The 23,187-nt window shown below is 44.1% G+C and overlaps 2 protein-coding genes across 2 annotated transcripts in view; one reads left to right on the forward strand and one right to left on the reverse strand.

Moving 5' to 3' along the window:
* ess2 (ess-2 splicing factor homolog) overlaps positions 1-18,810 on the forward strand; it is a 53,274-nt gene extending 34,464 nt beyond the window's left edge. Inside the window, exons 7-10 of the mRNA XM_059983236.1 lie at positions 1,082-1,184; positions 8,946-9,055; positions 13,462-13,577; positions 15,180-18,810. Of these exons, the coding sequence (XP_059839219.1) occupies positions 1,082-1,184; positions 8,946-9,055; positions 13,462-13,577; positions 15,180-15,450 (600 nt within the window). The 3' untranslated portion in view covers positions 15,451-18,810. The remainder of the gene's footprint in view (positions 1-1,081; positions 1,185-8,945; positions 9,056-13,461; positions 13,578-15,179) is intronic.
* A 2,375-nt stretch (positions 18,811-21,185) lies between these two features.
* Positions 21,186-22,740, reverse strand: LOC132401375 (testis-specific serine/threonine-protein kinase 2-like). Its single transcript, XM_059983501.1, has one exon. The coding sequence runs from the start codon at positions 22,593-22,595 to the stop codon at positions 21,186-21,188; it is 1,410 nt and encodes a 469-aa protein (XP_059839484.1). The 5' UTR covers positions 22,596-22,740.
* Between the last annotated feature and the right edge of the window lie 447 nt (positions 22,741-23,187).

The following is a 23,187-nucleotide window of genomic DNA, read 5'->3' on the forward strand; positions in this document are numbered from 1 at the left end:
CCACAAGTTGATATGGGGGTAAGAAGATGTTTGGTGTACTGGCCTGCATCAGTCAGTCAGGAGATTGAGTTCAAGAGCCATGAGGCACATTAATGTAGCTCTATAAAACTCTGGTTAGACCACACTTAGAGTAATGTTTTTGGTTCTGGTCTCCCCATCACAGGAGGAATGTAAAGAGGTTGCAGAGGAGATTTACCAGGTTTCTGCCTGGATAAGAGAACATATCTTACAAGGAATGGTTGGAGTGACGGTGGATGAGAAGTGACTTGATAGAGGTGTTTAAGTTATGAGGGGCACAGGGGGAATGGACAGCTGGCACCTTTTCTCCAGAACGGCAATGGCTGATGCCAGAGGATGTCAGTTTTAAAGTGAGTGGAGGAAAGTTTAGGGGAGATGTCAGAGTTAGTTTTTTTTATATACAGGGAACACATTGCCAAGTGTGGTGGTAGAGGCAGATACAAAGGTAACATTTAACAGGCTCCTGGACAGGCATGTGGATGTAAGAGAAATGGAGGGTTATCGGCTGGGTAGGAAGGAGGGTTAGATTGATTGTGGATTAGGTTTATAAAGGTTGGCACAACATTGTGGGCTGAAGGGCTTGTACTGTGCTGTACTGTTATTTGTTCAGTTCACAACTCCTCAGCAAACTCCAGCTCTGTGGTTACATGCAGCATTCAGACTTGGCCTGAAAATGTTTCCCTAGAAGAGTCATCATTATTCAGAAATTCTCAGGATTGGTCACGTAAATGTAGTAACTACTAGAGGTAAGGATCCTGGTAAACGTAACAGAGTACCGTTCAACAACCTGACTTGTCAATATGTCACTGACCTTCCATCATCCCTCGGTCTAAATCCTGGAAGCCCTGAATCAACGGTGTTTGGCAAGTTCCTTCATCAGGTAGTTGTACAAAGCAACTCACCACGACCTTCTCAAGGGCAATTAGGGAGGAGTGCACAAGTTAAAACTTGAATTAAATACACTTATAGGAAGAAGAAATGGAAAATTTGATTTGCATCTGTAGCAATGAAATATTGATGCTTTGTCACAATGTATGCACTCACGTTGTCTTTGGTTTTGAAGTTTAAACAGGGCAAAGTGGGGCCAGACGGAAAGGAACTGATCCCACAGGAGTCGCCAAAGGTGAATGGCTATGGCTTTGTAAGGACTCCTTCACCTGCTCCAGGTAAGTTATGGAGCCTCACACTGACATTCTTGCATCGCTGTCCAGAAATCCCTATTTTTCTAGCATTCAGGGTGGCATGGTGGCGTAATACGACCTGGGTTCAATTCCTGCCGTTGTCTGCAAGGAGTTTGTATGTTCTCCCTGTGACTGCCTGGGTTTCCTCCCACATTCCAAAGACAAATGGGCTAGTCAGTTAATTGGTCACATGGGTGTAATCAGGTGGCTTGTTAATTCATGAGCTGTATCTCCAAGTAAAAATAAAGTTAATGAAGACTTGTATGTAGGTGAGAAACTTGGAGCACTCAATTGGAAGTGGTTGGTGTTGTTGCGTAGACCAGACTAACAGCAATATTCCTCAATCAGTGTGCAAGCAATTGGCTATTTCATCAGCTTTATGCCTCAACTCAAAATTCTGGGAAAACTTTCAGCTTCTCCAACAGCACTTTGGAAATTCACTTTCTGTACAGACTGCTTTAGAATATGATAGACCCTTGGTACACTGTGTTAGAGTGTCAATCTAAATTTTGTGGCGGGGAGCTCAAATATGAGGCCCACGCTCCCACATCCCAAATAGGCAGTGAGGGCCAAGTCTTGAGACCGAGCCTGAACGAACACCCAACCTGTGGAGGCATCCAAATCCGAGGCTTCTCTGGATCAGAAGCTTGACCGTACGGAGCATCCAAGGTCAAATCTTGACAACAAGGCTCTCCCAGATGCCCCTACTTACCTGCTGAGGCAGATCACTCCTCTTCAGTGAGCTTTCAAACCTGCATTGAGAAAAACAACTTTCACATCAGATGAATCCATCCCAGGACTTCCATGTCTGTCCTTAAGCAGTTACTTACTTTCACTCCAGGTTTTTTTTTAGGGCAGATCAGATGCAGCCATTTACCTCGGAAGTGGGGGCTGCAGGCGAGACCGAAATAGTGTGGGTTCAAGTTTCCCCCCTCCCAGCATCCCACCTGCTAATATCCAGGCTATCAATGAACTAAGAGCGAGACTAGTCTACCAAAAGAGACTCGGGGAATGACACTAAGATACGTTTATGATACTAAGATAGGCGGCATTGTGGATAGTGAAGTAGGTTTTCAAAACTTACAGAGAGATTTGGGCCATTTGGAAGAGTGAGCTGAAAGATGGCAGATGGAGTTTAATGCTGATAAGTGTGAGGTGCTACATTTTGGTAGGACTAATCAAAGTAGGACATACATGATAAATGGTAGGGCATTGAAGAATGCAGTAGAACAGAGTGATCTAGGAATAATGGTGCATAGTTCCCTGAAGGTGGAATCTCATGTGGATAGGGTGGTGAAGAAAGCTTTTGGTATACTGGCCTTTATAAGTCAGAGCATTGAGTATAGGAGTTAAGATGTAATGTTAAAATTGTACAAGGCATTGGTGAGGCCAAATTTGGAATATTGTGTATAATTCCAGTCACCGAATTATAGGAAAGATGTCAACAAAATAGAGAGAGTACAGAAAAGATTTACTAGAATGTTACCTGGGTTTCAGCACCAAAGTTACAGACAAAGGTTGAACAAGTTAGGTCTTTATTCTTTGGAGCGTAGAAGGTTGAGGGGGGACTTGATAGAGGTATTTAAAATTACGAGGGGGATAGATAGAGTTGATGTGGATAGGCTTTTTCCATTGAGAGTAGGGAGGATTCAAACAAGAGGACTTGAGTTGAGAGTTACGGGGGCAAAAGTTTAGGGGTAACACGAGGGGGAATTTCTTTACTGAGAGAGTGGTAGCTTCCAGTAGAAGTGGTAGAGGCAGGTTCGATCTTGTCAATTAAAGCAAAATTGGATAGGTATATGGACAGGAAAGGAATGGAGGGTTATGGGCTGAGTGCAGGTAGGTGGGACTAGGTGAGAGTAAGAGTTTGGCACAGACTAGAAGGGCCGAGATAGCCTGTTTCCTTGCTGTAATTGTTATATGACTGCTGTGTGCTCACACCTGCTTCACCTGAGTGCTTTATAACCCAAGGGCTTCTCAGGGTGGTTCATATGATGTCCTTGGGCAAAGTAGATGCAAAACTGTCTGCTTCCCAGTCAAGACTTCATGGTGTTTGGACCGGTGAGATCCTGCTCACCCAGCCAGGAATAGTGTTGTCCATACTACCTGCCATGAGAGTTCTCTTCAGATATTCTGCTGGCAGACTTCATCTCACCACAAGCGGATGTGTAGCCTACACTCAAGGAACTGAACTTTGTGGTCAGATGTCTTGAAACGGGAGAACCAGAGGCCTTTTTAATCATTGACGGTGACTTCAAGCAGGCCAACCTCAAGAGTCTGTTACCACATTACCAGTACATCTCCTGTCCCACCAGGGCATCAGGGGCCTAAACACCCTTGGCCATTGCTATACAACCATCAAACTGCCTACCCCCTCCACTGTTCATATATTGGTAAATCTGAATAACAGGCTGAACAAGCTGTGCTCCTTCTCCCTACATACAAACAAAATGAAACAGAGGATTTGACACAGAAAATCATTCCGAGCAGTCTGAGTAAATAGATGAGCTTCTGTGCAACTGCTTTAGACCATAAAACCATGAGACATAGGAGCAGAATTAGGCCATTCAGCTTATCAAGTCTGCGCCACCATTCCATCATGGCTGATCTCTGATCCCAGTCAACCCCATACACCTGTCTTCTGGCCATATCCTTTGATGTCCTGACCAATCAGGAAACTAACTTTTGCCTTAACTATACGCACGGACTTGACCTCCATTGCAGTCTGTGGCAGAGCATTCCGCAGATTTACCACTCTCTGGCTAAAAAAAATGCCTTCTTATCTCTGTCCTAAAAGGTCGCTCCTCAATTTTGAGGCTGTGCCTTTTCAACATTCGGTAGGTTTCAATAAGATCCCCGACATTCTTCTAAATTCTGGTGAGTACAGGCCCAAAACTGCCAAACCCTCCTCGTATGTTAGCTCCTTCATTCCTGGAATATCCTTGTGAACCTCCTCTGGGTTCTCTCCAATGACAACACATCCTTTCTGAGTTATGGGACCCAAACCTGTTGACAATACTCCAAGTGCTGCCTGCCTAGTGTTTTATAAAGGCCCAGCTTTATCTCCTTGCTTTTGTATTCCATTCCCCTTGAAATAAATGCCAACATTGCATTTGCCACAAAGCCATTCTGTTATCTAAATCATTGACTAACAATGTGAAAAGCAGCAACCCCTGAGGAACACCACTGGTTACTGGCAGCTAACCAAAAAAGGCCCCTTTTATTCCCATTGGCTGTCTCCTGCCTGTCAGTCATAGTATTTTTATCTTGTTAAGCAGCCCCATGTGTGGCACCTTATCAAATGCCTTCTGAAAACCCAAGTAAATGCCATCTAATGCCTCTCCTTTGTCCACCCTGCTTGTTACTTCCTCAAAGAACCCTTAACAGATTAGTCATGCTGACCTCATCCTTAATAATAGGCTCATAAACACTTCCCCAACCACTGAGGTTACGCTAACTGGCCTGTAATTTCCTTTCTTTTGCCTTCTTGAAGAGTTCAGTGACATTTGCAGTCCTCCAGGACCATGCCTGAATCAAATGAATCTTGAAAGAACGTGACCAATGCATCCATTATCTCTTCAGCAACCTCTCTCAGCACTCAGGGATGTAGTCCATCTGGCCCAGGTGACTTATGCACCTTAAGATGTTTTGAGTTTATGTAGCACATTTTCCTTTGTAATGGCAATGGCATTCACTCCTGCTACCTGACACTCATGGACCACTGGCACACTGGTAGTGCTTTCCACTGTGCAGACTGATGCAAAGTACCCATTAAGCCCATCAGCTATTTCTTTGTCTCCCATTACTACCTCAACAGCACATTTTCCAGTGGTCCAATATCAATTATCACCTCCCTTTTACTCTTTATATAACTGAAAAAGCTTTTGGTATCCTGCTTTATATTATTGGCTCATTTGTCCTCAGAACCATAGAGCATTACAGCACAGAAACGGGCCTTTTGGCCCTTCTTGGCTGTGCCAAATCATTTTTCTGCCTAGTCCCATCGACCTGCACCTGGACCATATCCCTCCATACACCTCTCATCCATGTACCTGTCCGAGTTTTTCTTATATGTTAAAAGTGAGCCCCCATTTACCACTTCATCTGGCAGCTCATTTCACACTCCCACCATTCTCTGTGTGAAGAAACTCCCCCTACTGTTCCCTTTAAATTTTTCCCCCTTCACCCTTAACCCATGTGCTCTGGTTTTTTTTCCTCCCCTAGCCTGCTTCCATTCACTCTATCTGTACCCATCATAATTTTATATACATCTATCAAATCTCCCCTCATTCTTCTACGCTCTAGGGAATAAAGTCCTAACCTATCCAACCTTTCTCTGTAACTCAGTTTCTCAAGTCCTGGCAACATCCTTGTAAAACTTCTCTGCATTCTTGCAACCTTATTAATATCCCTCCTGTAATTTGGTAACCAAAGCTGCACACAATACTCCAAATTCGGCCTCACCAATACCTTATACAACCTCACCGTAACATTCCAACTCTTATACTTAATTCTTTGATTTATAAAGGCTAATGTACCAAAAGCTCTCTTTACGATCCTATCTACCTGTGACGCCACTTTTAGGGAATTTTGTATCTGTATTCCCAGATCCCTTGGTCAGTGCCCTACCATTTACCTTGTATGTTCTACCTTGGTTTGTCCTTCCAAAGTGAAATGCCTCACACTTGTCTGTATTAAACTCCATCTGCCATTTTTTTTTTCATATTTCATCTTTTCTTATAACTTTTTTTAGTGGCCTTTTGTTGGATTTTTAAAACTTACCAATCAACCAACACTCACTTTTGCTATCTTGTATGCCATTCCTTGGCTTTTGTACAGTCCTTAACTTCCCTTGTCAGCCACGGTTGCCTACCACTGCCACTTGAGAACTTCTTCCTCTGTGGGACATATCTATCCTGTGGCTTGTGAACTATTTTCAGAAACCTCAGCTACCTCTGCTCTGCTGTCATCCGCTGCTGTATCCCCCTCCAATCCACCTGGGCAAGCTGCTCTCTCATGCCTCTGTAATTCCCTCTATTCCATTGCAATACTAATACATGAGAGTTATGCTTGTCCCTCCCAAATTACAGTCAGTAGAGTCAGTCTTGTCGGTAGATTATTCCCTGTTCCAAGACTTAGCGGCCATCCTAGATGAGTGTCACCACTGTCATGGACTTCATCAGCAAGTGGATTGAGGACTGTGCCAAAGAGGACAATCTAACATTTTACCGAACTGAAAACGGGAAATCCACACTCTATGAAATCTAGAACTTCTAATATTCATATCAGTTAACCTGACCTTTACAAGAAATCAAGAAATGATCGCTATAAAGGAGTCCTAAACAGAGCCCCATACAGGCTAGTCAGCTGTGGCAGGGATTATGTTTTCTTCCTGAGCCCATAGCTCTTAATGGAACATAGGCCATCAATGACTTTCTGTCTCCCATTATTCCAACCCTTCCCCAGTAATGCTCCTCAATTCCGACATCATTAGTGCTGCTTTATGCAGTCATGCTGAGCTCGTCAATTTCATCAGCTTTGCCTCTAATTTCTACACATGTACTTAAATTTACTTGGTCCAATTTTGATACCTCCCTTTCTCAGTCTCTCTGCCTCCATCTCTGGTGATAAACTGTCAACCAGCATCTTTTATAAACTACAGATTCCCACCGTTATCTAGACTATACCTTTTCCCACCCTGTTTCCTGTTAAAATGCTGTTCCTTTCCCTTAGTTCCTTCATCTCTGAGCATCTGTTCCCAGGATGCAGCTTTCCTTTCCAGAGATGTCCTCTTTCAAAAAGCAGGGTTTCCCTTCCTGCATCATTAATGCTGCCCTCACCCACATCTCCTCCATTTGCTGAGCATCCACATTCACCCCATCTTCCCGCTGCTTCAACAGTAATAGAGTTCCCTTCGTCCTTACCCAGAGCCTCTACATTCAACACATCATCCAAAGGGATCCTACCACCAAACATATCTTTACCAACTCCCCATCCTACAGTGATTCCCTTGTCCGTTCATCCCTCCCCACTAAAATCCCTCCTGTCACTTACCACTCGGGATCCCAAACAGTCCTTCCAGGTAAGGCAACACCTATTGACAGCTAGGGTCATCTGTTGTATCTGGTGCTCCTGATGTGACCTCCTCTACATTGGTGAGACCTGTCATAAATTGGGGGACCACTTTGTCGAGCATCTCTGCTCCATCTGCCTAAAGCAGAACTTTCCTTCAATCAAACATTTTAATTCCAATTCCCATTTCTGTTTTGAAATGTTGATTCATGGCCTCCCCTTGTGCCAAGATGAGGCCCCCCTCAGGGCGGGGGAGCAACGCTTTATATTCCATCTGGATAGCCTCCACCCTGATAGCATGAATAATTAATTCTCCTTCCAGAATAAAAAACATCCCCCCCACTTTGACCTCTTTTCTCTTCTCACCTGCCGATCACCTTTTCCCTTACCCACCTGGGTCACCTCCCTCCTTCCCTTTCTCCTATGGCCCACTCTCCTCTCCAGCTCTTTACCTTTCTCACCCACCTGGCTTCACCTATCACCTTCTAGCTACCCTCCTTACACATTTTTATCTGGCATCATCCCCTATCCTTTCTAGTCCTGAAGAAGGGTCCCAGCCCAAAATGTCAACTGTTTATTCATTTCCATAGATGCTGCCTGACCTGCTGAGTTCCTCCTGCATTTTGTGTGTGTTGCTTTCTTTAGGAAGACTGAAAGTACGAATTAGATTTTTTTTCATTTAATGAAACATTGCATCAGTTTTAATGAAGGGATTAGATTCTGCTGATGTTGTTAAGGCAATGTGAAATATTGGATTTGGTAAAGAGCAGAAGGGGAAATAGGGGATTTGGCAGTAGATAATATCACTGGATTTTGATGGGATTGTTTTTTTCTTTGCTGTGGAAGGCTGAGGTGATATAATTGAGGTGCATAAATCTATTTACTTATTTTAAATATTGAGATGCAGTGCAGAATAGGCCCTTTTTGGCCCTTTGGGGACGTCACCCAGCAATTCCCCAATTTAACCCTAGCCTAATCACAGGACAATTTGCAATGACCAATTAACATACCAATGGATACATGATGAAACTGGAGCATCTGGAGGAAATTCACGCAGTCACAGGGAGAATGAACAAACTCCTTACAGACCATGAAAGGAATTGAAACTGGATCACCTGCACTGTAAAGTGTTGTGCTATGCTATGCTATGCTACCGTGCCACCCACACTAATTTGAGTCTGAATAGCAGGGAAAGAGCAGCAAAGTTTCCTTGTCAAGTAAATTAGTAACCTGGTGGCATAGATTTAAATTAATTTGTGGTGTAAAAGAAATAAGTTATTTTTTCTGTGAGGGTCAATGGGTCTTTCTGAAAGGTAGCAGAGGCATAAACACTATTTTAAAAAGTACCTGAACCTCTGTAATGTGTTGGTCAACAGACCACAAACTAGGATGTGGATTAGCCAGGTGTCAGTCTGTGTAGAAGCAGGGCCCTTTGAGTGGGCTCGTTATGCTCTCTGGGGTTCTATGATGCTCTGATGCAGAGGTGTGTCTTGATTGCCCATGTTAAACATGTGCTTGGCTTCTATGATTCAATTCATTTTGTATTTAGCACGATTGACTGAGGGCTGCTGTGATTCTACTACATGTGGGACTGTCCAATGACTGGATTTGTGCTGCTGGAACTGAGACATCAGACTGTATCGTTAATCAAAGCTTGTTCCCCTCATTCCCCAGGTGTGATGGACTCACCGATGATGACATGGGGTGAGATTGAAGGCACACCACTGCATTTGAGCGGTTCAGAAACCCCTCATGTTGACAGGACACCAGGACCTGCATTTAAGGTACATCCTGGAAAGGGAGAACACCTCTAGTAGAAACTGTTCACTACATTTCCCTAGTCAATTAACGTGTTAACCTGATGAAGGGTGTTAGTCCGAAATTTCCCCTCTGTAGATGTTGCCTGAGCTGCTAAGTTCTGTGTGGTGCTCTGGATTTCCAGCATCTGCAAAATCTTGTGTGTTTAATATTTTAACATGTGATTTTTGTACCTGTTCAGCCAGCTCTACTTTGGGGTGGTGGATGAAAGGTGAATTTAGGATATTATTCATCATACTACAGAGAGTTGAGTACAAAAACCACAATTGACTGTACTGAGTCTTAAAGTCCTTTACAAAACTGGCACCAAAACACTAAGAAGATTTCAGAGCAAGTCTAAATTTAATTGCCAGTCAACCACACACATGTATGCATCTAAATGAAAAAGTGTTCCGACGGAGCCAAGGTGAAAAACACAGTACGTACTGTCACACACAGCATATCTACTTATGATAGCAGCTGTTGTCACAGGTCAGTGAGTGGCATGGCCTGAAGATTGATGGTGCATTCCTGCTGGGTCATTGAAGATAAAGATACACTTGTTAATACTGGATCAATTGTATTAATTGTATTGGATCAGGAGCCCAGAACCTGACTACTACTCATTTCATGGAATAGAGGAAATTACAGAGACAAATGGGAACTGAGAAACTATAGAGATTTGAAAATAGGAATGAGCATTTTAACATTTGAAACAAAGCTTAATACATACACAGACTGGATCATAATAGGCAATTTGTGCTCAGTCACCAGGATAAACATGCAAAGTAATACTGGCTGCAAATTGTAGCTGGTTTCAAAGTATAGAAGGCACTTGTGTTTCTACATTGAATCGGAATCAGGTTTATTATCACTGATATGTTGTTAAATTTGTTTTTGCAGCAACAGTACAGTGTAATGCATAAAAAATTATAAATTATAATAAGAAATATATATAATAAAAGAAATTAAGTATTACAAAAAGAGAGGGAAAATAGTGAGGTAGTGTTCATTGGTTTATAGATCACTCAAGAATCTGATGGGGGAGGGGAAGAAGCTGTTCCTAAATTGTTGAGTATCTTCAGGCTCCTGTACCACCTCTCTGATGGTAGTAATAGGAAGATGGCATGTCCTGGGTGGTGGGTTACTTAGTAATGGATTCATCCATTTTGAGGCATCAACTTTTAACAATGTTCTCATTGGTGTGGAAGCTTTTAACCATGACGGAGCTGGCTGAGTTTACAACCCAATGCAGCTTTATCAATCTTGTGCATTGGTACCTTTATACCAGATGGTATTGTGTGCAGAGCATTAATGACCAAGGACAGACATCTGTCCCCCTATTCCTGTTAAAGACAGCATGTAGAGGGCTGTAAAGAACTGCTTATTGGGAATTGCAAAAAATGCTCTATTGGTTAGAATCACACCTCATACAAACTGCTAAACCTGCTTAATCATTTCTGCCCCTGGATACCATTGTCAGAGTTCCTCAGGATGGTGTCATTAACCTGCTTCACTAACTTACCTTCTCTGATCAGGGGATGCATGCACCACTCCTCAATCATTCATCCAAACCTAGCCATTATTCAGCAATGCCATGTGATCCTCATGCACTTAAGTCCCAGGAAACTCGTGTCCTTGACCTTCAGTGGGACAGCCTTTGCTCAGTCCCCGTCATCATCCAGCTATGCCCACAGGTCAGCAGCAGATCAGATGGACTCATCCCCACTTGCCTGCAGGAGTGCCCTGACAACAGCACCTGAGGAGTTTACACCCGTTCAGCGACTAGGAGGTGACTTGATAGGAACTCAATCCATCACCATCACCCTGTGTCTGATGTGACGACCATTTGCAACATAGAGATATCTGCAAGGGCTGTATCCAGACAGCACCTGCCAGACCTATCATTTTAGCTGTAAATGAAAAACAATACAAGTAAATCTATATTTACTCTAAATCTGAAGCAAAAGCAGAAAGTTCAGGAAGCAGTGTTTTTTACTGTTACTCCAGTATCCATACAAGATAGAACACTACAGCACATTACAGGCCTTTCAGTCCACGATGTTGTGCTGACTTTTTAACCTACTCTAAGATCAAAGTAACCCTTCCCTTCTACATTGCCCACCACTTCTCCTTCTTCTAGAAAAACAAGGACAAGCACACGTGTTACTGCTGCCTGAAAGCCCCCTTCAAGCACTAGAAAATGTATCATTCAAAATGAATTCCTGGTTTAAATTGTGGACCTACTTACCCAAAGCAAGGTACCACTGGGAATGTGGCATTTCAAGAGAGCCTCACCTCTCTCTTCTCGAGAGCATTGAGTTGGTGATTGTTGGCTTGCCAGTGACACCTGTATCATGCAAATGAATGTTTTTATTGAAACTGGAATTGATAACTTCGGACCCAGGTGGACAACAATGAAGAATATGTTACAGAAAGGTTCTGCTGTCATCTGTATCAGAGTTGGTCAATAAGAAGAACTGTTGATTACTTGCAACATAATCATAGAAGGTGTTTCTCTTGGTTTTCACCAAAGTGATTTTTAAACATTGTCATGAATCCAAGAAAGTAAAAAGGAGTGTTTTAGGAAGCTGCTATACATTCAAGGCCACAGAAGGGAAGGGTTAGTTAGCAATCGGGTGGTACTGTGCAGTGATGGAGTAGATGTACTTTTCCTTTTCTTTGAGGCAGATTTGAAGGCTGTTGTGACAACACCTGAAGAATCGCCAGATCTGCAACAAGGTTGGTCACATGGAAAAAGCTGGATCTTAAGCAGATTAATGGGAATGAGGTCAAGGGAGCTGAATTTAAGTGGAAAGATTAGCTTAAAGAGGGGAAAGAAAGTGTGAGTTTAGGGCCATGATGAGACTAATCTCAGGTTGGAGGAGCAGAACTTCATATTCCATTTGACGTCACAGCATGAACATCTATTCCTCTAAATTCTGTTAATTTCTCCTTCCTCTTTTTCTGGCTCCCTCTTACCCCTTCTCTTCTCACTTGCCTATCACCTTCTGGTCCTCATCTTCTTTCCCTTTCTCCCATGATCCACTGACCTTTTCTATCAGATTCCTCCTTCTTCAGCCCACCCACTTTTCCACCCATCAACTCCCAACTTCTCAGTTTATTCCTCTCTCCTTCCCCCTCTCTTGGTCTTGCCAGCTTTTACTGCTTCCCCTATCTTTTTATTCTGGCTTCTTCCCCCTTCCTTTCCAGTCCTGAAGAAAGGACTTGGCCTGAAACATTGGCTGTTTATTCCCCTCCATAGATGCTGCCTGACTTGCTGAATTTCTCCAGCATTTTGTCTGCATTACTCTGGATTTCCAGAGGATCTCTTGTGTATATTCTATAAAATCTTTAAACATTAATGTGTGGCCCTTACAGAAGGTTTATGGTAAATTGGGATGTTGGATTCACTGGGAAGGCCACCAATTTACTGTCCATTTCTAATTCCCTTTAAAATTATGCTGGTGACTCTTTAAGCTCCAGCTTCATCAGCAGCAATTAGAGCAGTGGATGGACAATTGAGGAGAAAACACCAAAAGCTGTGTGGCAATGCTGCAGGAAAGGGAGTTTAGTCAAGGTTTCAGCCATCTTGGAGAATGTGAGCGACAAGGGAACTATTGGGATATGGTCATTTTATTTGGTACAACATGGGTTGTGTCTCTCTGCACCTTTTAGCCTCATGGACAATGGAAATCTGGGGACACAGTAACAATTAACAAGCTCCAGCAGAGGGCAGATCTGCCCATGGAACCATATGTTGTTATTTCATGGGGTGCCAATGTAGACATCTCCATTCAGTGGCCATTTTATTAGGCACCTCCAGTATAAAGTGGCCACAGTTTATGTTTGTGGTCTTCTACGCCGGTAGCCCATCTACTTCAACATTTGGCATGCTGTGTTTTCAGAGATGCTGTTCTGCACAATGTGGTTGTAATGAATGGTTGTTTGAGTTACTACTGTCTTCCTGTCAGCTTGAACCAGTCTGGCCGTTCTCCCCGACCTCTCTCATTAACAAGATGCTTTCGCCCATAGAACAGCAGCTCACTAGGTGCTTTGCTTTTTCGCATCATTCTCTGTAAATTTTAGAGACTATTGTGGGTGAAAATCCCAGGAGATCTGCTGTTTCTGAGTTACTTAAACCACCCTGTCTGGCATCACCAATCATTCCATAGTCAGAATTTCTTTCCTATTCAGATGTTTGTTCTGAACAACAACTGAACCTCTTGACCATGTCTGCATGCTCTTATGCATTGAGTTCCTGCCACGTGATTGGCTAATTAGCTTTTGCATTCATGAGTAAGTGTACCTAATAAAGTGGCCACTGAGTGTTTGTGGTTAGGAAACCTGTGTGTGCACTCAATACCTCCTGGCTTCTGCTCTCTTGCCACAGATTCTGGAACCAGGCAGGAGAGAGAGACTGGGCCTTAAAATGGTCAATGAGGTTGCAGCCAAAAACAGAACCAAGAAACAGGAAGCTTTGAGGAAGGCGACAGAGAGTCTGGTCAGGTGAGTGTGGACACTTGGCATCATCCTTTCACAGTGCTTGAACGAGATTACGGTGTGGGAACCCCAACCCAGGGATTAGCACCCAGACCTATGAAGACTGCTGGGGGCCGCAATGACAGGTGCAGTTTGCCATTAGTTGGCAAAAAGGTGCTAGATAGGTGAGTTCTGTCTCTTCCCTTCAACAACCTGGACCCTGCCGATGTATGTGAGCTTGGGGACAGACCCAAGGGAAGGGAGGGTGCAGGTCTTAGGTTGGAGGGAGTGCATCTGTGCTGGGATATCAGTAGTGGAGGGAGGCAGATGGGTCTCCCTCTGGGAGTAATATGAGCATGCAGTAATGTGGGAATCTGACGTTGGAGTGAAGGAGGATGAGAGGTGTAAATGATAATAAGGGGCATAGAATGGGTGGACAGCCAAAGACTTTTTTCCAGGGTGGAAATAGTTAATACCTAGAGGCATAATTTGAAAGACAAGAAATTCTGCAAATACTGGAAATCCAAAGGAACAAACACAAGATGCTGGAGGAACTCAGCAGGACAGGCAGCATCCATAGAAGTGAGTAAGCAGTTGACATTTCAGGCTGAGACCCTTCTTTAAAACTGGAAAAGAAGGGGGAAGACAGCAGAATAAAAAGGTTGGCGGAGGTGAAGGATACCTAGAGGTGATAGGTGAAGCCAGGTGGGTGAGAAAAGTAAAGGGCTGAGAAGAAGGAATCTGATAGAAGAGGATAGTGGACCACAGGAGAAAGCGAAGGGTGGGGGGGGGGGTGGGCGAGAACCAGGGAGAGGTGATAGACACGTGAGAAGAGTTAAATGGCCAGAGTGGTGAATAGAAGATGGTGGGGGGGGGGAGGGAATATTTTTACCGGAAGGAGAAGTTGATATTCATGCCATAAGGTGTTGCTCCTCCACCCCAAGGATGCCCTCATTGTTGCACAAGTAGAGACCATAGACCAACATGCTGGAACGGGAGTGGGAATCAGAATTAAAATACTTGGCCACCGGGAAGTTCCGCTTGTGGCAGTTAGCACAAAGGTGCTTGACGAAGCAGTCCCCCAATTTATGACGGGTCTCACCAATGTAGAGGAGGCCACTTGAAGAGCACCAGATACAATAGACGACCCCAGCAGGTTTGTAGGTGAGGTGTTGCCTCACCTGGAAGGACTATTTGGGACCCTGAATGGAGGTGAATGGGCAGGTGTAACAATTTGACCACTTCTAAGGATAAGTACCTGGAGGGAGATAAGTGGGGAGGGATGTATGGATAAGGGAATCATGGAGAGAGTGTTCCTGTGGAAAACGGGGAGTGGTGGGCAGAAAAGTACAGGAGGGATGTCAGAGAGTGGTGGATGTGTGAAATCCCCAGCCAAGGATGGTGGCAGAGGCAGGTAGATATATCAGCCACATTTAAGAAATTCTTAGATAAGTACATGAACGATAGGAAAGTGGAGGGTTCATGTGGAAAGGTAGGGCAGGTGGGTTAAAACATTATGGTCCAAAGTGCCGGTATTGGGCTGTGGTGGTCTATGTTCTAAATTTGGGGTGTTAGCATGACAGCTTATTCCTTCACTGGAGGGTTGAGGTATTTGTTTCTCCTCCACAGCCTTTCTCCACATGGTATCAGTCCGGTGATGTCACCAGCCCTGCAGCGCCTTGTGAACCGCACCTCCAGCAAATACACGGACAAAGCTCTGCGTGCCAGTTACACGCCCTCGCCGGCACACAAAGGGACGCCACGGTGTAAAACGCCACGTGCTGGTGTCACCCCTAAAACGTTTATTGCTACCCACACGCCGAGCAGCCAGGACCCCACCTCCATCACAGACAACCTGCTGCAGTTGCCCAAGAGAAAGAAAGCAGCGGACTTCTTCTAGGTTCAGTCCAGTCCCGTCTCTCCTGTGGAAATGGGAAATCTTCAGACTGAGGATGGGAGTACTTAACAACAAACTATGGCCCTGCATTCATCTACTAAGGAGTCCTGTTATGTCGTTTCTGTCTGCCACTTCTATAGGTCTAACATGGTGCAGTCAACATGTTGGCAGTGAGAGTTCGGCACATGAGCTGGCTGTTAAACTACTTGTGTTCTTGTAATCTGCCAAGGCCGGCCAGCCGAGTTGATGGGCCTGGGCTGACCATCTCAGCCTTTCGCTACCTGATACAACTGCAGTCCTCAAGAACGCTCAAAGGTTTTGCCTGTGTATTAACCATTTTGGTATGGGCACATCTCATGCCCATTTCTGTCCAGCCTGTTATCCATTTACTTTGGCTAGTAGTATTGGGGTTTTGGGATTGATGACTTTGTTGTGGAAGTACAGTTGGTTCAGGGACTCTACTGTGGCCTCACTTCCTAAGGCACTGCCTTCCCACTTAATGATCAGTGTGTTAATTGCGTGTACCCACAGACACAGAGAGCGAGACATACCTTTCCCTGTACACAACACAAACTGGAGGGTCTCCCTCTCGTGCACCCTGAGCGACCATCTACAAACTGTGCCAGTGTTCAGGGGATGCTGCTCATTCACGTTCACTCATTTTTGTCTGTACCCGCACTCCCAATCATCATCAGTGTCCCCTCTCTGCCCGTTGGTACCTTATCAGTGCTCCCTTTCTCACATCTCTTTATTGGCTCCCCCCCCCCCCCCCACCCCAGGTCGAGCCCTCCCTCTGTATTAAAATTTGTTTCTCCACCTGCATCAGCCTTGGGCAGGGTTTTTAACCCACGTCTGTCTGATGCATCCTCTCTCAGACCATCCTCTCTCTTGCCCTCCCCTGGGTTGTTTCCCTCTGCCATTCTACCGTCCCCAGACAATGTTTTTGGTTCCTTTTTTGCTGCGAGCGTGTGTATATATGTGTATGCAGGGAGACGCAGACAGACAGACACACGTCTTTGCTTTGCCCTGAGCCCCCTTGGACATGTCTTTATTCCGTTATTGTGCTGAAATTTCCTGACAAATTTTTTTTCTAGAAATGACCTCTGGTTAAAAGAAACCATATGCGGCTTTTTTTATGTGGACTTTGAGTACTGTAATGCTTCCAGATGGGAACCAACTCCTGCATCTACTCACTTACTGCAGCCTCGGTAACATGTCCTCACTTGGACAGGTGCTCTAAATCATAGAGGCAAGTTCTGGCGCTGGAGGCTGTTCAGGGGATTGTAGCCATAGCAACTGAAGATTCAGGCTAATCCCTCTTTCCTGGTACAACGGGCAGTGAGTTCCAAACCGTCACCACTCCTTGGACTTCCTCCTACCCTTAATTCTTAAACCTCTCAAACTTTTGCCTCTTGCTTAATTTTCTCTGTGTTCGGGCAAATTTACTCCTTCCTCTTTATCCTGTACCACCATTATTTTATACACTGCAGCTAAATTAAACCCTTACCACCTCTTCTACAGAAAGCAGTGTCAATCTAATCAATAATTCTTCACATCTGCAATTCTCCAATCCTGACAACATCTTATAAGCACATTCTTTGCTATCATGTATTTCCTTTAAGTGACCAGAGTTGTTTTAACTAGTCTTTATTTCAATGTATGGATCCCAGATCTTCACATTTCATTCCTTGTTGATGAAGGCATGTTTATCTTTTGCTTTCCTATCACTTTTATTCCTATCTATATGCAATAAATCTTGTGTGGATGGGACTTTAGTGACAGACTAACATATTTTCAGACTACTGGGCATTACTCATTTTATTCCAATATTTTAAAAGTGACAAATAGTTTAATAAATTTCCAGTAAGTTCTGAATTTCAAGGGAGTGGGAAACCAAGTCCTGATGAGTTTAAAGGGAGCTCAGGGAAACAGAAGCCGGTGAGTCTCCAGTACGTTGCTCAGGGTGCACACCAGATCCAAGCTACCTTGGGGTCCCTCGTATTGTGAACTCCTGCTCACATTCCTGGCCCCTGGTGCTCCCAGGTGCAGCTGTCTCTGAGTATGCAGATCCAGGGATAGTGGGTGTCCTAATGAGTGAGTCAGATGTTGAATTATTGTGGATTATCAGAATTTAATGGAACTGAGTTCTTATCTGGACCCTGTAGAATGCACTCAGTCTCCTACAATCCATCTCATTGCTTGTTTCTTCTCCAATCCATCACCTCACACTGATCTAAAATAATTCTATTTGCTACTTTTCTGCATATATATTCCCATTGATATCTCTGAGTTAATAAGTATCCTCTTGTGTTTCATGATCATCTGCCACCTTTGTGTAGATGAGAAGAGTAGGAAAATGGGTTTTCAATTCCTTCCCTATAGTCAGTGAAAGAAATACTGAGCACCTTGGAAAAGATGTTATAAGCTAAGGCAAGGGAGAAGTGAAACTCCATTCAGATGTACAAGTGGAGTGCAATATGATGGGTCAGAGATGTGGCGAATGATTGCTGCTGACAAATGCAGTCAGCTGACAGAAGCTAAGATGATTGCAACATCTGGGATCAAAGTTACATCTTGCTCACCAGCACACACCCAGTTCCCACACTCCCTTTAAACTTAACGCGATTTGTTGGCCATGCTCCCCTGAATCTAAATGGGTTCATTGAAATGTTACTGTGAAACATCTTTAAAAATGGGAATTAAACATGTGTGTTGGGATATTAATAAAATATCTGATGGTTTGGAAAATCTAAACCTCCAACATAGTCCCAAGCATTCCTGCTTTTTGGAACTTTACTATACATAGGCCATGGGAAATGTCCCAAAAAGCCACATAGATTGTTGATTGTATTTCGAGTGGACAGGGTGGGTTGGGGTGAGGGCTGCTATGGTCAAATAAAACCAGAGCTTTCGAAAATCCTGGCCGATCACACATGCAGGACTCAGGGTGACCTTGGTAGAATATTTGGGCTTAGAGAGAATTATTCTGCAGCATTAAAGTTACGCAGTGTTCCCTGGAGGGGTGGTTTGGATGAAGTTGTTAAGGTATTTGGGAGAACTCGGGGTATGTTGTCACACTAGTTAAGATGCCTGGAATGAAAGGACTGGCTTAAGTATTAAAACTGGGTCTTCCCTCTTCTACATGTAAATAGTGATTGGAGTCTGGTTGATACCAGGCCAATAATGTTTTTTTAAAATCTGAAATTAATAGACATTAAAGCACAGAGGAGAATGTAGTGTAATGTCACTAATTCAATTAAGTCACATTGATGGGCCCAACAGGCTCAAGGAACAAGAGGCTTACCCTTCTCTGTGTATCTCTTTTTAAATAAACTTGAAGAATGTGTGTATTTTTCATATTTACGACATGTACATTGCTGTATTTCTTGGGGGTGCTGAATTAACCCAGAATGAAGAAGGATATGAGTGATATTGCTGTTTCTTCATGTGACCAGGTATTCACCATCACAGCTTGGCACACACAATTAAACAGGTATTTTGCACCAGTCCCTATGATACCACAAGCATTCCCTTAACCCTGAATATTGCCAGGGAGGAATTAAATACCATCACCTTCACTAGAGAAATAGTATTTGGCAAAATAATCAAGGCTAAAGGCTGATGATGCTGCCCCAGAGCACTTGTGTCAGGCAAATGTATTAGTCTTTTATTGATGAAGTATTGACCAAAGTGGCTAGAGGGGAAAAGTTGATAACGTGCCTTTAGATTTCCGGAAGGTGCAGATAGAAAGGTTCGTAATGAGAGCTTTTCACATATTGGCATTCATAAATCAAAGTATAGAGCACAGGAGTTGGGATGTTAATTTGAAGTTGCAAAAGATTGGTGAAGCATAATTTGCAGTATTTTGTGTAGTTCTGGTCACCTACATATGGGAACGATACAGGATTGAAAGGTTGAATAGGTTAGGACTTTATTCCCTGGCATGTAGGAAGGGGCAGACATTTGATACAGGTATACAAAATGATGAGGGGTACGGATAGGGTAAATTCTTGCAGGCTTTTTCCACTGAGGTTGGTTGAGACTGGAACTAGAGGTTATAGGTTAAGGGTGAAAGGTGAAATGTTTAAGGGAAACCTCTTCACTAAGTTGCCGGTTAGAGTGTGGAACAAGCTGCCAATGGAAGTGATAGATGCTGATTCCATTTCAACATTTAAGAGAAGTTTTGATAAGTATATGGATGGGAGGGGTATGGAAGTAACAAGTCAAGATAATGTGGTAATTTAAGATGGGATTTATTAACCTAGATGGGATGCCACAGAGATCAGTGGTGAAATCACAGCTGTTGATATATTAATGACTTAGAGGAAGGAAATAGATTTGTGGCCAACTCAGTGATAGGCATGTGGAGAATACAATGTTTACAGAGAAGCATCTATAGGTTAAGTGAGCAGGCATAAAGTTGGCAAGTGGAGCATAATGTGGGGAAAATGTGAAATGGGTTTTGAAAGGAAGAACGAGAAAAGCTGTAGCACAGAGGGATTCGAGGATCCCTATGCTGAGAGACAGGAAGCCAGCACGTGCAGCAGGTAGTCTGGAAAGTAAATGGAAATTTCAAGGACATTGTACTGCAACTGTGCAAAACATTAAGAGAACTGTAAAGTATCTTAATTTCTCTTTTTAAGGAAAGAAGATTTCACTGGAAGCAATTTGCAGAAGGTTCACTAGGATTAACCTGTGTTGGGAGGAGTTGTCCTAAGAGGAAGCAGTGTTGGGACTGTACTCAATGGCATTGAGAGGAAAGTTATTGGCAGCTACAAAGGAATCGGAGGACTTGGTATCAGAATAACACACAAAATGCTGGACAAACTCAGTAGTTCAGGCAGCCTCCATAGCAAGGAATAAACAGTTGACATTTTGGTCTGAGACCGTTCATCAGGATTTCCAGTATCTACAGAATCTTTTGGTATCAAAATAATAGTGTGCTCATTGAAGACTAAGATGACAATTTTTTTAATGTGAGTCATTACTTGCCACATGGGGCAGAACCCCTGTGTGTATTCAAGGGTAGGATTGGGAGATTCCAATTAATAAGGGAATCAGGTTTATGGGGAAAGAGCATGGAAGTGGATTTGAGGAATGTTGAATCAATCATGATCTATTGAGAGGCCTCTTTTTTTTCTTTGGTTCTGGTAATGTCTGCAATCCTAGTCCAGGAAAAGAATACCAACCAAGCCGCTGATGAATCGGTGAGGATGAGGGGCAACGAGATGGAAATGAAATGTGAAAAATGGAAAGAAACCAAGCAAGGTCAGTGTGAACTATTGTTACCGAGAATAGTTTTGATTCAGAGGGGACTGTTAAAAAGATCTTTGGGACTGCCTTTTACCAATGTAAGCTATGTTGGGGGCAGGAGCAACAGAGTGGAGGGTTTGAGATCTTATCTACTGTCAGCTTTCTGACCCCCAGGCAGCCGTTCCCAATCCGGTTGTCCCATAACGTTTTTCCCTTTGGTCTGTGACCAGTTTAGTGTACTGCCGAGAACTCCCTTTTCCCGTTAATGTTCCGCCTGACCTGCACATGACTTTGGGTAGTTACTGTACTTGGTCAAAGGCTGTATGACCTGAGTACTTTACAAATATTATAGGGTATTAGTTCTTTTCTGATTCTTTATTAGATTTCTGTGCAAGCAGAAGTAACAGATGGCAACGAGTTGGGTAGCCTTACAAATGATTATTTGTCTTTTGCTACTGTATGTAGAAGCTTCTGAGCATCTGCGTCTAGGCACGGGATTTGCTTGAATGTTTGCCCTTCTTTTCCACAGATTTTGACCTTTTGGAACTAACTTTTTTCAGCTCGGCTTTGCTGTGTGGATCAATCAAGCTCTCCTGGTCAGGGTAGACTTCACTGTCGTCGGGCTGATCCTCGTTGCTCACTCTGAAGCTCCGAGATTTGCGACGGCTGCTTTTCGGCTCCATTTTGGCGTCCACTAGTTTGCCGCTAATCACACTTTCTCTTCTGGACTTGTCCTGCTTCAACCCGGAATTGGTCCCTTCCTTGTACTCTGATTTCAGCTCCCCTTTTTGCTGCTGACTTTCTTCTTCAGCCCCGCTTATGCGGTGGGCTTCGGGCTCGGCCTGAGCTTCCTCTTCCTGCTTGCTGTCTGCCCTGTCTCGCTTCATGTTCATCCACTCATGCTTTGCCTCGTGCTTCATGTCCACCCATTCGTGCCCCGTTTCAAGCTCCCACTGGTACTTCTGGTCGTGCTTTTGCTCACTTTTCTCGTTGTGCTTCTCCTCCTTTTTGTGCCCTTGCTTCTCCGAGGTCGCCTCTGATTTCTTGGGTGCAGAAGAGTCTTTCATCTTGCTGGTGATGAGCCAGGGATGCTCCAGTACCTCTTCGATGGTGAGGCGCTTAGTGGTGTCCGGGTGGAGCATGCGGTAGATCAGCTCTTTGCATTCAGGAGACACCACCTTTGATCGAGGGAAATCTACTCTGTGTTCCTTCTGTATCCTGAGCATCCTTTTGATATTAGAGTCATCGTATGGCATTGATCCACACACCATGATGAAAAGGATCACCCCAAGGCTCCAGACATCATACACTTTGGGCTGGTAAGGGATCCCTTGTAGAACCTCAGGAGCTGCATATGCTGCAGAGCCACAGAAGGTTTTACTGAGCAGGGGTCTCCCTTGGTCGTCTGTACTGCACCGCTTGGCAAAGCCAAAGTCGGAGAGTTTGATATTGAAGTCCTTATCTAGGAGGAGGTTCTCACACTTGAGGTCCCGGTGGACCACGCCCAATTCATGACAATGTTTGATGGCTAGAGCCAGCTGCCGGAACATCTTCCGTGACACCTCATCCGGCAGGGAGCCCCTGGTCTTGATGAACTCCAACAAGTCTCCCTGCACACCCAGCTCCATGATAATGTAAACCTTCCCGTCAGAAGTCTCAAAAATCTCAAAGGTTTTGACAATGTAGCGGTGGTTGAGCATGGCCAGGATATCCAGCTCGCGGGGTAGGAATTTCTCCAGAAAGTCAGCAGGTGCCTTTTTCCTATCAATGATCTTTACGGCCACGTTAGTCTTCAGGCGTTCAGAGTAGGCGGACTTGACTTTGGCGTATGACCCCTCTCCCAGGTTGACACCCAAGGTGTAGCCTCGTTTCTTCAAGACTATTCCATCATCCATGGTGCTGTGGTATCAATAGATATACACCTTGCCTGACAGCCAGCCCACAAATGCCATGGAGACTTCTGCCCAGTGCATGAACGTTACTTTCTCACTCAGACTCCAGCAGGTCGTTTTCCACACAGTAACAAGTCACCACCTTACTGACAACTCCTGTTGTGATGGCTCTAGAAAGAATGTTTGCCTGTTACATCACAGGTGAAGGCACAATGGATGGTGTGCTACAATGGGTAGAGAACACGGCTGCAGAATGGTCACTACTTCCTCCTCTGCCACACCTCATAGAAGAAAAGATCGTTATCGACCCACCCTGATCATGTTGAACAGTGGAGCAGGCTTGAAGAGCTGTGGCCTTCTCCCATTTTATTGTGTTCTTCTTACAATGCCATTTTCATTTGCTTTCTCTTGATCAAACTCTGACATTAGATTGTGTGTCCTGATTCCACAACTTGTAATTTGTGAATGACTTATTTTCCTGCTTTTTATTAATCATGGTAACTGTTTGGTGAGCATTTTGAAACCTTCTGGATGAACTGGAAATGGTAGATGCAGGAGATTGAGCACAGGTTGGATTGAAAGTGTGCGAAGGTCA

This window comes from Hypanus sabinus, chromosome 10 (genome assembly GCF_030144855.1).
Source record: "Hypanus sabinus isolate sHypSab1 chromosome 10, sHypSab1.hap1, whole genome shotgun sequence".
Classification (NCBI taxonomy): Eukaryota; Metazoa; Chordata; class Chondrichthyes; order Myliobatiformes; family Dasyatidae; genus Hypanus; species Hypanus sabinus.

Excerpts from the sequence above, each read along its gene's own strand:
- LOC132401375 (XM_059983501.1), bottom strand. The coding sequence starts at position 22,595 with ATGGATGATGGAATAGTCTTGAAGAAACGAGGCTACACCTTGGGTGTC.